General features: G+C 40.2%; 1 protein-coding gene across 4 annotated transcripts in view; it reads left to right on the top strand.

Moving 5' to 3' along the window:
• creb5b (cAMP responsive element binding protein 5b) overlaps positions 1–12,699 on the top strand; it is a 52,547-nt gene that overhangs the window by 18,042 nt on the left and 21,806 nt on the right. For all 4 annotated transcript variants that reach the window (XM_044117601.1, XM_044117600.1, XM_044117604.1 and 1 more), the window contains one exon: positions 12,078–12,204. In XM_044117601.1, the coding sequence (XP_043973536.1) occupies positions 12,078–12,204 (127 nt within the window). The remainder of the gene's footprint in view (positions 1–12,077; positions 12,205–12,699) is intronic.

The raw sequence follows: 12,699 nt of genomic DNA, 5'->3' as shown, positions 1-12,699 counted from the left end.
CAGTGTTGACACTTCAGATAATTATTTTTGTAATAATTAGGGGCCGGAATGTAAGAGCCATATAGTCAAAGTAAGCAATTACTGATGTGGCAGGAGCACAAGGTGTTGACACTTCGGTGGTGGGTGTGTCAAGGTGGGCGTGACTGTCACTTAGGTATGAATGGAGCAGAATTGGCGCGCTGGTTTAGTATGTATGAGGAAGCGGGTGTGACGGTGGTTGTCATAATTTCTGTTGACCATGCTATAATGTCGCTTATTGTTGGCGCCATTGTTTGGTTTAGCCTGGTCAGTATGTGTCAGTAGCTACTTGTAAAGTCTCAAATATGGCTGTTAAAGTTGGAATAAATGGATGATTGCAACAACTTGAAGCGACCTGGAGTTTATTGAAGCATGCGTCGGACAGCGAGAAATTCACCCCGTTAACCCAGTGCGGTCCTCTACAATACCGTTGGTTTGCCGCACATTTAGGCTGAGTCTAGTCCTTTGTGTTCGTGCCAGCTGTCATCCCTCTGTCGTCTGTGAGGTAATGTTAGTGTTTAGTTACATTTCGGGCGCTGTATGTGGGGCCAGAAAATCATGTTTTACTGTTCATTCGAAGTTGTCTCAGAGCAGAGCATGCCAAAGGTCTCAGAGGATTAGATGAGGTTATTTCTCAAGCCTCAGTTGTGAGTGTCTTTATAATAGTTTAGCATTTCATGTTTGAAAATATAGTTGTTATTTTTTATCTGTGTGAGAATTTCGTTCACCATCACATAAGTGGGGAGGGTAGCTTTAAAGTAAATCATGATTCATTGAGGATTTATTGTGTAGCTGGTTGTTTGGAGTACAGGCTAATCTTTGTATAGGCATAATCTGACCTCGTAAAAATGTTTGCCACATTTTCCCTGTCTTTTAAACAATACATCACAAAGGTATTCATACCCCTAGATGTTTTTCCGATCTTGTCAAACCAGTGAGGCTAGATGTGAAGTGACTGGGGAGACAAATTTTCAAGCCTCGCCACAGAATCTCAGTCTGGACTGTGACTGAGCCATTCTAACAGATGAATATCTCGTGCATATGGTTTTGCAGCGTCTAGTTGATTTCCATCCGGTTTTGCCCTTCATTCAGCTGCACTCCTGAACTGTGGATCTACGTAGTTCCTCCAGCGCTAACATGTGTCTCTTGGCTGCTAATTACTTAAAGCTCTCCTTGTGTGGCCTGCAAACTTAGTAAAATGCCATTTTTCATTCTCTAGATTTTGGGTCAAGCAGTATTCTGTAAGATGCGCACACCTGGGGGTTTTGCTTTGTCACCTAATCCTGCTTCAAACTTCATACTTTCGCCCTTTGACAACCATTAACTGTCCTACTTCAGTCCTTATGCCTTAGCTCCAGCTGCATTGACACTTTTGCCAGAGCTTTGTCATTGTAACCCCAGGCCTGTGGCTGCCTAGTTAAACATTGAGATGGCTCAGTGTTAAGCTGGTCCTGTGTTCACGTTGTCCTGTGTAGATTTACAGCTCGAGGAGCTGCTGAATATTGGATGGGAGGCCCATCTCTAAGCCTGACTGACACCTCGTCAGGCTCTTTGTTGAGCACAGAGATGGAATTTCATCCCCTCAGAGGAGCAGCAAATCACTGCCAGTAACAGAGACCTCGCTAGGCGCTGCTTCACCTGAGTTCACCTGTCAGTATGAACTCCCTACCTCTGTGATGCACAATTTCTCTACCTGTCATCACAGCTTGCAGTTACCGCAGCATCTTAAACAATTTGGTGAGAAATTTGTACTTGTTAAACAATATCACACTTTTGCTCTAGGAGCAAGAGAGGACAACCAAAAAAAATAAAAAATCACTTCTTCTGATATTTTTGAGAAAACCTTGCTGCTCATCCATGTGATGAATCTGTGGAAGGGCAGTTTGTTTACAATGACTAATGAATCCTGACACATGAATAGGAAGAGCAGACCTACACAGGAGAAAAAGCGAGCTGGAAAGTTTTACATCAGCAGGATGTAAATCAGTGCTTCCACAGGAAGACATTAGGACTTACCAAAGTCTTTGTGCACAGGATCTCTTTACAAGGACACCCAACATGAAAAACGGTGCTTTGCAAAAACTGGAACAGTTATTCCAGCAGTGATTCCCTGTGATGAGCTTAAATATCCAAGTTGTCCAGTAACAATGCAAAATAAATGATTTTTGCTCTGATTTTTATTTATTTGTTTTACCGATTTTGCAAAAAATTAATAGAACTTTTTTCCTTATCAACCAAAGTGTTTTTTTAAAACTGTGAAATACACAACAGTCGCCCTCGTCAACAATGGTGATGTGTATCTATACCTCTGTCATAAAGCTTTAAATACCGTTACACTTTTGAAGCAGCTGTTCGTTACTAAATGAGACTAACGACATAAATTTAATCTCACTTCACTCCACTTCCTCATTTTGCTGCGTACAGAATAAGCATCCAATGAATTAGGATAACAAGTCATTTTCATTGCCTCACAATGTTTACTAAAGAGCTTTGAGGCTTGGAATCAATTAGGATTGGTTTTCCTCAAGACCATTTAATTCAGGACTGACTCGAGCCTGCAGCTGTGAAACCCAAGGACCGCTCTCTTTCTCTTTTTCTCTCCTTTCCTCTGCTCCAAGTCCTCAAGCTGGGTCTTTGGGGACCTTCGCTGACACAAAACAGTGTTTGAACCAGGCATAAGGAACAGCCAACAGATCCTAACGTCGTAGCTCGTGTCAGTTCATACGGAAGGCTCTGAATGCCCTCTGCCTTTCTGATCACACACAGCTGGTGCTGAGTAATGTCCCGGTTAACCATGTTGGACAGTCCTGGACAACCGCGTGAGATACAGAGTTTTGTGGAAATCTCAACCTTTTGACTTACAATAGGTGGAGATCTGAGCAGAGATGGGTGTGGGCACAAACTATTAAATGTGACATTCTTCTTCATTTTATTTTTTTTTTGGCTCAACAGAATAATTTAGTCCAGTTGTTTGTTTCCATTACACATTATAGTCAAGATGAACACATCCACTTCAATTCAAAAATTGCCATGCACATGCGGGAAACTATCAGTTATTTATGCAGTATTTAAAGACATCTTTAAATATTTTCTGCAGTTTGTTTCCTTCTAATGCTTTTCTATATCAAAAAAACTAAACATGTCAGTTATGTATATTAAGACTTTAGATGACCAAGCACCATAACCATATGTTCTTTTAATATTTTTATTTGGATTTTATTTGACAGACCAGCACAAAGAAGGACATTATTATGATGCATAGTGTCTGAGATTTATTTAAATGAAATTTCAGAAATTCAGGTCATGTGAGAAACAAATACTGCGTGTAGCAGAAGGTTGTCTGGTCAGACGACACTCAAACAAAACTTACTAGAGGAACATGATGGTGGCAGCATCATGCCACCATCATCATGAGGAAAGGGTTGGTCTTGGTTAACACATGGCAAAAAAAGGAGTAAAATTTGTTAGAAAATGCAAAAGACTTGAACCTGTTTGAATTGTAGCGTTTTCATAGTGTGTGAAAATTAATGCAGAATCTGTGATGCAGGAGTTGAAATTTAATGTTCACAGATACTCTGGATTAGCTTGAGGTATTTTATAAGATTGGAGCTACACTTCAGTGTCCAGATGACCAAAGCTGGTTGAGAGATAGCCCAGAAAATTTGCGACTGTAATTGTCGTAAAAAGTTGTTTTACAAAATGTTGCCTCAGAGGACCTCTGTATAAATAAATGCTATACTTTTCAGATGTTCTTCCATTTCACAATTAGCCCCAGGTTTTGTGTTGGGCTTATAAAATGCTAATTAAAAACATTAATTTAGTTAGCTAAGCTAGCTAAATTAGATATAATACTAATAAAGATGCATGAATAGTTTTGCAAGGCTCTGTTGGTTAGTAGGTGCCAAACTCTGTACAGTATGAGCCAGTGATTCATCATTTACCATCAGTGTGTGAAATTACAAGCTGCAATCCTCCAACCACTGAATTAATGTCATTCAGCCTTGGTTTGTGATCATCTAACTAGAATAGGTTTTGAAGATTTTGTTTAGTACTTTTATTCAAATAGCGTAGTTGTATTAGATTTGCAGAAATGTGCAAATCTAAAATCAATACAAACTTGCCATCCACGATGCTCATTTAGAGTTTGCCTCCGCTCTGCAGGCAACCTTTGAGCTTTCTTTTAGATGTCACATTTATAGCTTAGCTTGCATTATTGGTGATGTTCCACCCTGGGTGCACTGCATGCACCATGTCGAGCTTTGTAGGAAGTCATATTGTGGTTTTGTTTCCCATGCTGCTTTAAATGCACACCATTTTTCACACCTTAGTCGGCCAGCTACTTGTGGTCCTTCTTTTTGCCTTTCAGGGAAGTAGCACAAATACATACTCATCTTCATGCGAAGGCCTGGGTGATAAATAGGTTTGCTGTAAGGCCATTGCAGAGAGATTTGGTGGTACGCCGACTGATTATCTAGGACCATGGTTTACTGTCGGTTAGCGACTTCTGTCAAGTGTGTGATTTATACAAGAAAGCTTTGGAAGGCACATTTTGCTTTTTTATAGTGATTAACCTTGTGCTGTTTCTATGGTTACTTGAATGTAAGATTCTTTATAGAGTTGATACTTTTGTTGATTTTTTTTTTTCTTGCGCTAAAAGTGTTGTGCATTGGAGTCCCCTTTTTCTACATGCATACAAAGAAACTGCATCAGTTCACCTGTGCAAATACAATAGCAGGTAAGAAGAAATGCTTCTCATAGAGAAAACGTTGACTTCATGGTTTTTCACCATTCAAACCAAACCGCTCCATTCTTGTTTTTGATTAGATATGTTTCGCAAAATTGTGTTAAGGAAATGGGGCCCATCCTCTGTGAAAGTGTAGGGTCTTTACAAAACCTTTACATCTAAAATGTGGGCTCCATTTGCACATTGGATATAAAGTGCAGTGTTAGTCAAGTAGTAGACAGACAGATGTATCTAGGGTAATAAATTGCAAAAATTAAAAGACAGCGAGAAAGCAGGATGTACATCTGACCTGAATTAAGATGAGCTCATTGTGTACTTCAGCGGGTTTAATAGTGCGTTTGTAGAGGAACGCCCAGACTCTGTTCCCCTCTCATTCCAGCGGGCCTGTGTCATCTCTGCCCCGGGGCCACCACACATGCAGGCTCCTGCAAATGCAACTCACACATAGGGATGTGCCTTGCTTCTCCCGGGGTAAGCACAGGGATCACAGCGTGGGGAAGTGTGGAAAACGGGGGATCAGAGGTGGACAGGGAGGAGGAAAAATGGGATCAGAGGTAGATGGAGAAGAGGAAGAGGGGTATTAGGAGGTGAATGGAGGAGGGGAAATGAAAGATCAGGTGGGTGGAGGAAACTGAGAGAAGAAGAGTGGCATTTTTATACCAGGAGGATGGTCAATTGTTGGGGGTTGGAGGGATGGACAGAACGCATGTCTGTACAAGGAAAGGAAAGGACACATCATGTCTGGATGAAAGAAGGGATATAATAGTATTTGAAGAATTAAGGTGTGGAAAATAACATTTCAAGATTATAAAAAGAATGTGAGGGTGGAAATAATAGGCAACAAGAGGAGACATGAATCAGAATTACAAGGAGAAAAGTTCAGTGAGGGACTAACATGCAGAATGTTAATCAGATTAATTTGCAGGTTTGTGTTCGATGAAAAGCAGCAGCGGTGGAATGTGAGAAAGTGAAAGGAGCTGTGTTTGCCAGCTGTTGGAAAACCAGTGACGACAGGTGTCAGGTTAACTTGTTCAGAGATGACTTAGGCTGGTGGGTACTTTTTCTGATTCATTGATGGTACAACTATACTGACATCGTTTTGTTCACAGTAACAAAAAAGAAAAAGAAAAAAGAAAAAAGGTTTTTATCCTTTCTCTTCTTGGCCTAAATGTAAACAACTCCACTTTGGACATACTGTGACTTACTCATAGATTCAAACAGGATCCCGTAAGCATATACCATGATATATTTTATAAAGATTTTATAATATAGATTAGAGCAAGCAGAGAATTATTACAAAACGTATTGGACATTTTCATAAAACTCTGAAAAGTGTCATATAGGTGCATCCAACCAATGTTGTTATAATTACAGCTGAAGGTCTATAGTGGAATATGTATTGTTCTTTTCAAGATAGCTAAAGCCTATTCACACTGGACTGACTGCGCCTGTGAATACCAATTTTCATATCCTGCCTCAGATTATCAGTTGGATTTAGGTCTGAACTTTGAATGGGCCATTCTAACACTTAGTTATACTTCGATCTAAACCAGTACACTGAATGCCTGCGAACTAAAATTCGCACTTTTGTGAAGTTTATTTGTAAAAGAAAATGTTAGAAACCTATTTTCTTTTCCTTCCACTTCACAAATTAAATATTAAACAAAATACTAGATTTTGTCTGTAACACCACAAAATCTGAAAAAGCTCAAGGCGTGGGAATGCTTTTACAAGGCGCCGTACAATGAAGCTTATTGGTAAGAAGTGTTATTGACAGCCGTTCATCAACTGTGCTTTGGAAAGGGTTGACTCGACCTGTGGCCCCCTAAAGTGAGGACACCCCATCCAAGATCCTTCCCAGTGAAGCTCCCTCACTGCATCCATCTCATCTCTAGCACACTAATAAAAGTCAGCCTGTGTTGTAACCCATTACAGCTGATTTATTTGATCAGATTTGTATTATTTCCTCAGTCCAAACCCCATGGCACTCTCCTCCCACCAGTGATTAAAGGCAGTAAATCAGGGGCAGGTTCTGCGCAGTGTTTACTCTAAGAGCCAGGCAGCTGCAAGCTGTTTGAGGCCCTTGTTTCTTTTTCTGTTTATCGCTGTTCCCATGGCGACTGCACCACCATCTCCCAAATGTCTGGAACTTGGCCCTGGGCTGTTTTGGTTACGTACAAAACTTTTTAGCTGCTGCGTCTATCCCGAGCTCACAGTGACTTCACCCAGCGAGGAGCCAGTGCAGCGATGCTGGAAGGGTCCAGGAGAGAAAGAGAGGGAAAGTGAGGCGCAGAGGAGAAGAGAGGAAAGGAGAGGAGGGAGGGACAAAATCAAGGGGTATGGAGGCACTGGGTGGGGGGAGGGAGAAAAGCCAAGAGCATTACATCATTGCTGGAGCAGAGTCAAAAAGGGAAGGACGTGAGTCAGTGGACTGAGTGAACCTCTCTCCGTCTTTCGGCCGCTTTGGATGACGGCCAGGCCGCTTGTGTTTTAAGTCCCAACACTTGAGTTGGAGTTGGGGACCGGGGCGGTGTGCGCACACTGCAGGTTTGATTAGAACAGAGAGACTTGAGCTCAAGTATGACCACCCCGAGGGGCCCAGAAAATAGTTATACCAAACTAATAAAACGGAAAAAAAAAAAATTTTCTCTTCCACTTGGAAAAAACAAAAAATACCAGAAAAGTGACAGTCAAAGGAGAGAGCAGAACAAAAAAAGCAGTACAAGGGTTCAGTCAGGGAAGAAGATCCAGTAATGATGTCATGGTGGAGTGAAGGTGGGCGGTGTTGGTGGTATGGTGGTGGTTCTTGGGCGGGGATTGAGAAGGAGAGCGAGGCACTCAGTAATGTGAGAGTGCAGGGTCAGGACTGTGGAGTGTCTACCTGCTCCCCCCAAGGCCCTACGGCACAGGCTATTATCAACCCCTCAGCCGGGACTGTTATTATTCACTCATATACATACACACATGTTCCCACAAATTAAAGTATGGCATTACTGCAACTAAAAGGTATTTTTGTTGTTGTTTTCTTTGGTTATCTTAAGGGTGTTATGAGCACAAGAACCTAGTAAGAAACAAAACACCACCTGGAATTTTTAATTCATTAAAAAATACTTTTAGGATTACATGATTAGTCAAATTCACAAATAGCAATTAAACACAATCTCCTGATGAGTAAGGAAGTGGTTTGTAAATAAAAGTCATACATTGTTTTATGTGTTATACTCTCTGAGACATCTAATTATTTAAACTGGAAAAGCACAGAGTTCAATTCCCAGAGGAAGTGCTGTCAGATGCTAGTGTTGTTTCCTTCTGTTCAATTAGCAGACTGTTTTTGTGTGAGGTGGTGACAAACACAAACTTGGTGTTAGCCATTCTAAAACCAAGGTGTGTCCTTTGTAAATGACTATTTTTTTTTTTTTTTTTAGAAAGCAAGAGGCTACATACTGTACCTGTGCTGTGCTCCATTATAATTTGTGCCAATGTGACTTTTTTCTCTGGAGTCACAAGAAATTGAAGTCGGGATCAATAATCTATGAAGCATATATTCTTTCATGCATAACTAGAGTGCCCTGCAAGTATTCATTCCCCTTTGTCTTGTGTTACATTGCAGCCTAACAGAACAGTGTGTTGTTGAAAGTTTACGTGACGGACCGACACAAAGTAGAGCTTATCTGTGATGTGGAAGGGAAACGATAGGCTGTTTCTATAGAATGTAATAGAAAAAATAAAAATAAAAATGTGATGTGTGTTTGTATACAACCTTCCTGCTATTGCAAGTCTGTTGATGTGGCACCCTTCCAACCGCACATGTGGAAACTTACATTTTTGCTTCTTCTTTGCAAAATAGCTCAAGGTCAGTCAGATTGGATGGAGAGCACCTGTGGCCCTGCATATGATTCTCAATTTTATTTAGGCTTAGGCTTTGACTGGGCCATTCTGACATATGAGTATGCTTTGATCTACGCCAGTGGCTCTTAACAGTCCTTCATGTTTTTGATGTCTCTCTGCTCCATCACACTTGATTCAAATTATTGCATTCTCTCCTCTGCATGCCATCAAGTGCTGCAGAAGCCTGTTAATCACCCACATAACACTGAAGTAAAGTGTGTGGCAGCAAGGACACACCTAAAACATGCAGGGCAGTGGGCTCTGAGGACCAGGGCTGAGAAACACTGATCTCCTCCATCCCATTGTAGCTCAGATTATATGTTTGTAGCTGCTGTCCTGCTGGGACAGGACAACAGCCCAAGCAGGTTTCCCAGCCTTGTATTTAGCTCAGCCTATCTTCCTATTTACTGTGACCAGCTTTCTGTCCCTGCTGATGAGTAGCAGTCCTACACCATGATGCTGCCACCACAATGTTGTGGCTATGGTGTATTCAGATAGCTGTGCAGTGTTAAATTACTGCCGCACATTGTTTTAAATTGAGACCAGAAAGTTCAGTGTATAATAAGAACGGAGTACCTTTGCCACATATTTGCTAGGTCTGCTGCATGGGTGAGGAAAACTGTTGAAACTGGACTTTCTTTGAGCCTCCTTTGATTCACCAATGACTTTCTTCTTTCCCCCTATTTTTAAAGGCCAGAGTACTCCTGAGCTATCATAGGCCTCTCTCCTATTCTAGCTTTTCAGCTTAGTAGAGTGCTGCTTTGGTAGGTCTGTGGTAATTCAATCTACAAAACATTTTATTTAAGTATAGACAAGGAAATTGTATTTATTTATTATTTTTTTAGTTCTTTTTATTCCACTTTTCAGTTTTACAGTCGCGTGTTGGTCAATTAAAAATTTACAAGAAAATACATCGAGGGTTGTGGTTGTGATGTGGGTGATGCGGAAAAGGTCACGGGGTGTGAATACTTGTACTTACCTTTAAAAAAGTTATAATTTGACAAGTTAGCACGACAATAAAGCTAAAGAAAAAATTATATTTAAAGCTGGACACATAAGAATACTGTAAATAAAAAAATTGTGCTTCTAGATTTAGAGAATTGTTCAGTCATAAAATTCAAATTGAAGCACAAAAAAAAAATCACCACTTGAAGGTGTTGCTTTATGTCTACAAAGTATTTAAAAAACCCACTAGGCAGGTTTTACAAACATGCAAACTAGTTTGTTCTTTTTTTTTTCACCATTCAACTGTTGCTTTTTTCTCTTACATTTCCAAAGTGTTCATGTTGAAATAGTGTAAATTTGGAGCCGTGCTATACAGCTCATTGTACTTTCATGACTTTTCCCATGTGGGAATGCTTGGATTCGCTGCACTGCTCAGGTGTCATAAGTGCTGCTAAATGGGTGTGATTGTGATAAATTGGGATGTTAGACAGGACTGACATGTAGTCAGATGGTAATAGTCCTGTATGTGAACATGTGTGTGTGTAGCAATCAAAAACGTCTGAGGCATAAATGCTCATTTTTAGGTCTGGAAAAATACAGGTATTTATTCAGGTGTGGGACTGTTTGCTCCACTGCACCCCTCTGCTTGGACATCAGTCCTTCACTGCTCACTATTACGGTAGAAAAAAAGAAAAGGCGATGCTGTCAATTGATTTCTTTAATTCATTCAGCACGCCTTGCCTAAACGCTTCTACCCAGTTCTATTTTTTTAAATGCTGAAGAAAACTGAGCTTTATTGACTCGTCGAGCGGCAGCATCCATCCTGACGTTACTGATAACTGGAGAATTATTGATTTCACTGCTGTGGGTTATTAAAAAATCATGCAGAGAGCGCCGTTTTTAGGCTGAATGTAACTTTACGCATGCCTGCGTCCTGCAGCTGGAAATTGATGTTCTGACAAGTGGGGATTTAGTGGCAGTTGTATAAATGGTTTGACAGCGTGCAGATGTAGGTAGGATGGTTGAGCCATGCAATTGAGACGTGACTGCTGTCATTAGCTGAAGTTTAGCGCGGGCCTCTCTGCATATTACCTATTGATGTGGCCTCCAGTATACATTGGCCAGTTGTTCGGGGCACTATTTCGTGGTCACTGAAGAGGATTTTCTTCACAGCTCCTCCACTGCACATCGAGAAAAAAGAAATTATTACTCACCAAGCATGACTACTTTCATCTATTCCATAAATATATATGTGTTTTGGCTGTGTAAAGTGGATTCAAAAGATATCAGTTCGAGCAAGCTGAGAGCAAAAATTCTTTAGCATTGTGCCGAAAAGGCATGAAGGGCCAAAGTGCACCTTTTATTTGAAATCTAAACAATTCTTTGCTGAATTCAACTTCATGTGTAACTGCATGTAATTTGTGAGGATATTTTATATTTTTTGTTCCATTTTTGACGTTTGTAAATCTGCTGTCCGTTGGGAGTAGGATGCTTTATCTGTATATGGAATATTTGCTAAAAACTGTAGCTGGTTAACGTTTAGGGAAGTGGGATTAGATGTACGTTAGCCCCATTAAAAGATTAAACCTTGCATCATATTGATTATATGATGATTACATATTAGGAACCACTAATTCAGATTTAGACTGCCACTTGTTTAACTTAGACGGTATTGAGAAAGTAGTTGTTATAATTGTATTTTATGTTACTTTTTTTTTTTTTTTTGTAACCAAAACTCCACCTTGAAAGTTTGAATAGAAAGTTTGTGCTTATGTTTCTAATTATATTTATTCATCAAAACATTGCATTTAGAAATGATTCCTTTGGATTTTAGAATTTGGATCCTAGAATGTGAAATAATAACATTACCTTTTTGGGGAGGATTTTTTTTAATAGTTATTCATATAGCTAATCAACCCAAACAGAATTTTTGTGCAGCGTTTCAGAACCAACCATGCACCAGTTTTTGCCTGACAAGAGGCATGTTATGTCCACTTTGACAACAGATTACTTAAAGTAATTTTCTCAATTGTACTTTTAGTATACTGTAAGGAAACATATCTCTTTGACTTTATCTACCAGCAGGAAGTAACTTAGGGTTTATTTGATTTAATCAGTGCTCACAAACTGTCATATTTCATTAGAATTTACTGCCCAACTATTGATCCGATCCGAAATAAATTAAATTAGGGTGTGATATAAATTTTGAAGCACACAATTAGCAAATAAATTCAATTATAAATGAGATTTAAACTTTTTTAAGGTTAGATATCTCCATATAAAGATATAAAACTTCTCAAAAATACTTCTCTGCAAAGAAAAACACATAATCCTTTGGTTGCGGGTACAAAATGAAAATAGAAAGGGACCCAGAGAACTGATGCTGAGCTGGTATTAAAGATGTTCGACTGCCAGATTACAGTCAGTATCAGAGTACAACTCGATGTTGTGATGTGTGTATGTGTGTTCTGTGTATTTTCAGGCCAGTCCCCGGCTCTCTGTCCTCACTACTGCACCTACGAAACAGACAGAGACAGCCTCTGCCAGCCTCCATGCCTGGAACCCTGCCAGACCCAACCATGCCTGGCTCCTCCGCTGTGTTGATGCCCGTGAGTGTAACAACAGATTACAGTGCATGTTCACTTATCGAGGCCACCGTACGCTCTCTGTGTACTGCATGTGGGTTTGCTGTTGGGGATGTTTTCTATCACTATTAAAATTACTGCCCTGCAGAGAAAATCAGCTCCTGCAGGAATGAAGGATTCGTCCTGCGGGTTTAGGTTTTAAACTCTCGTCTTTAAGAGATTTAGAACCACAGTGTGTAACAGAAATAATAACAATGTGCAGAAAGCTCCTCACATCAGGATATAACATATGTTCTCTTTGTAACTCAAGACAAGCTGTGTTTATGGTACGGAAAATGTCCCTCCCATGTTTATTAAATTAGGAGCTAAGTGATTTGGGGGAAGATTGACGGTTCAGGAAAGGGGTGCAGGTTTGGGTGATATTTTTACACAAAACACACTTACTGCAATTAAGGTTGTGTGTCAGGTTCTAGACCTAAGTCTCTGCGGACACAGGGTGGAGGAAGGGGGGGGTCATTT

This window comes from Gambusia affinis, linkage group LG05, assembly GCF_019740435.1.
Source record: "Gambusia affinis linkage group LG05, SWU_Gaff_1.0, whole genome shotgun sequence".
NCBI classification, from domain to species: domain Eukaryota; kingdom Metazoa; phylum Chordata; class Actinopteri; order Cyprinodontiformes; family Poeciliidae; genus Gambusia; species Gambusia affinis.
This window is presented reverse-complemented; position numbering and strand designations above follow the sequence as displayed.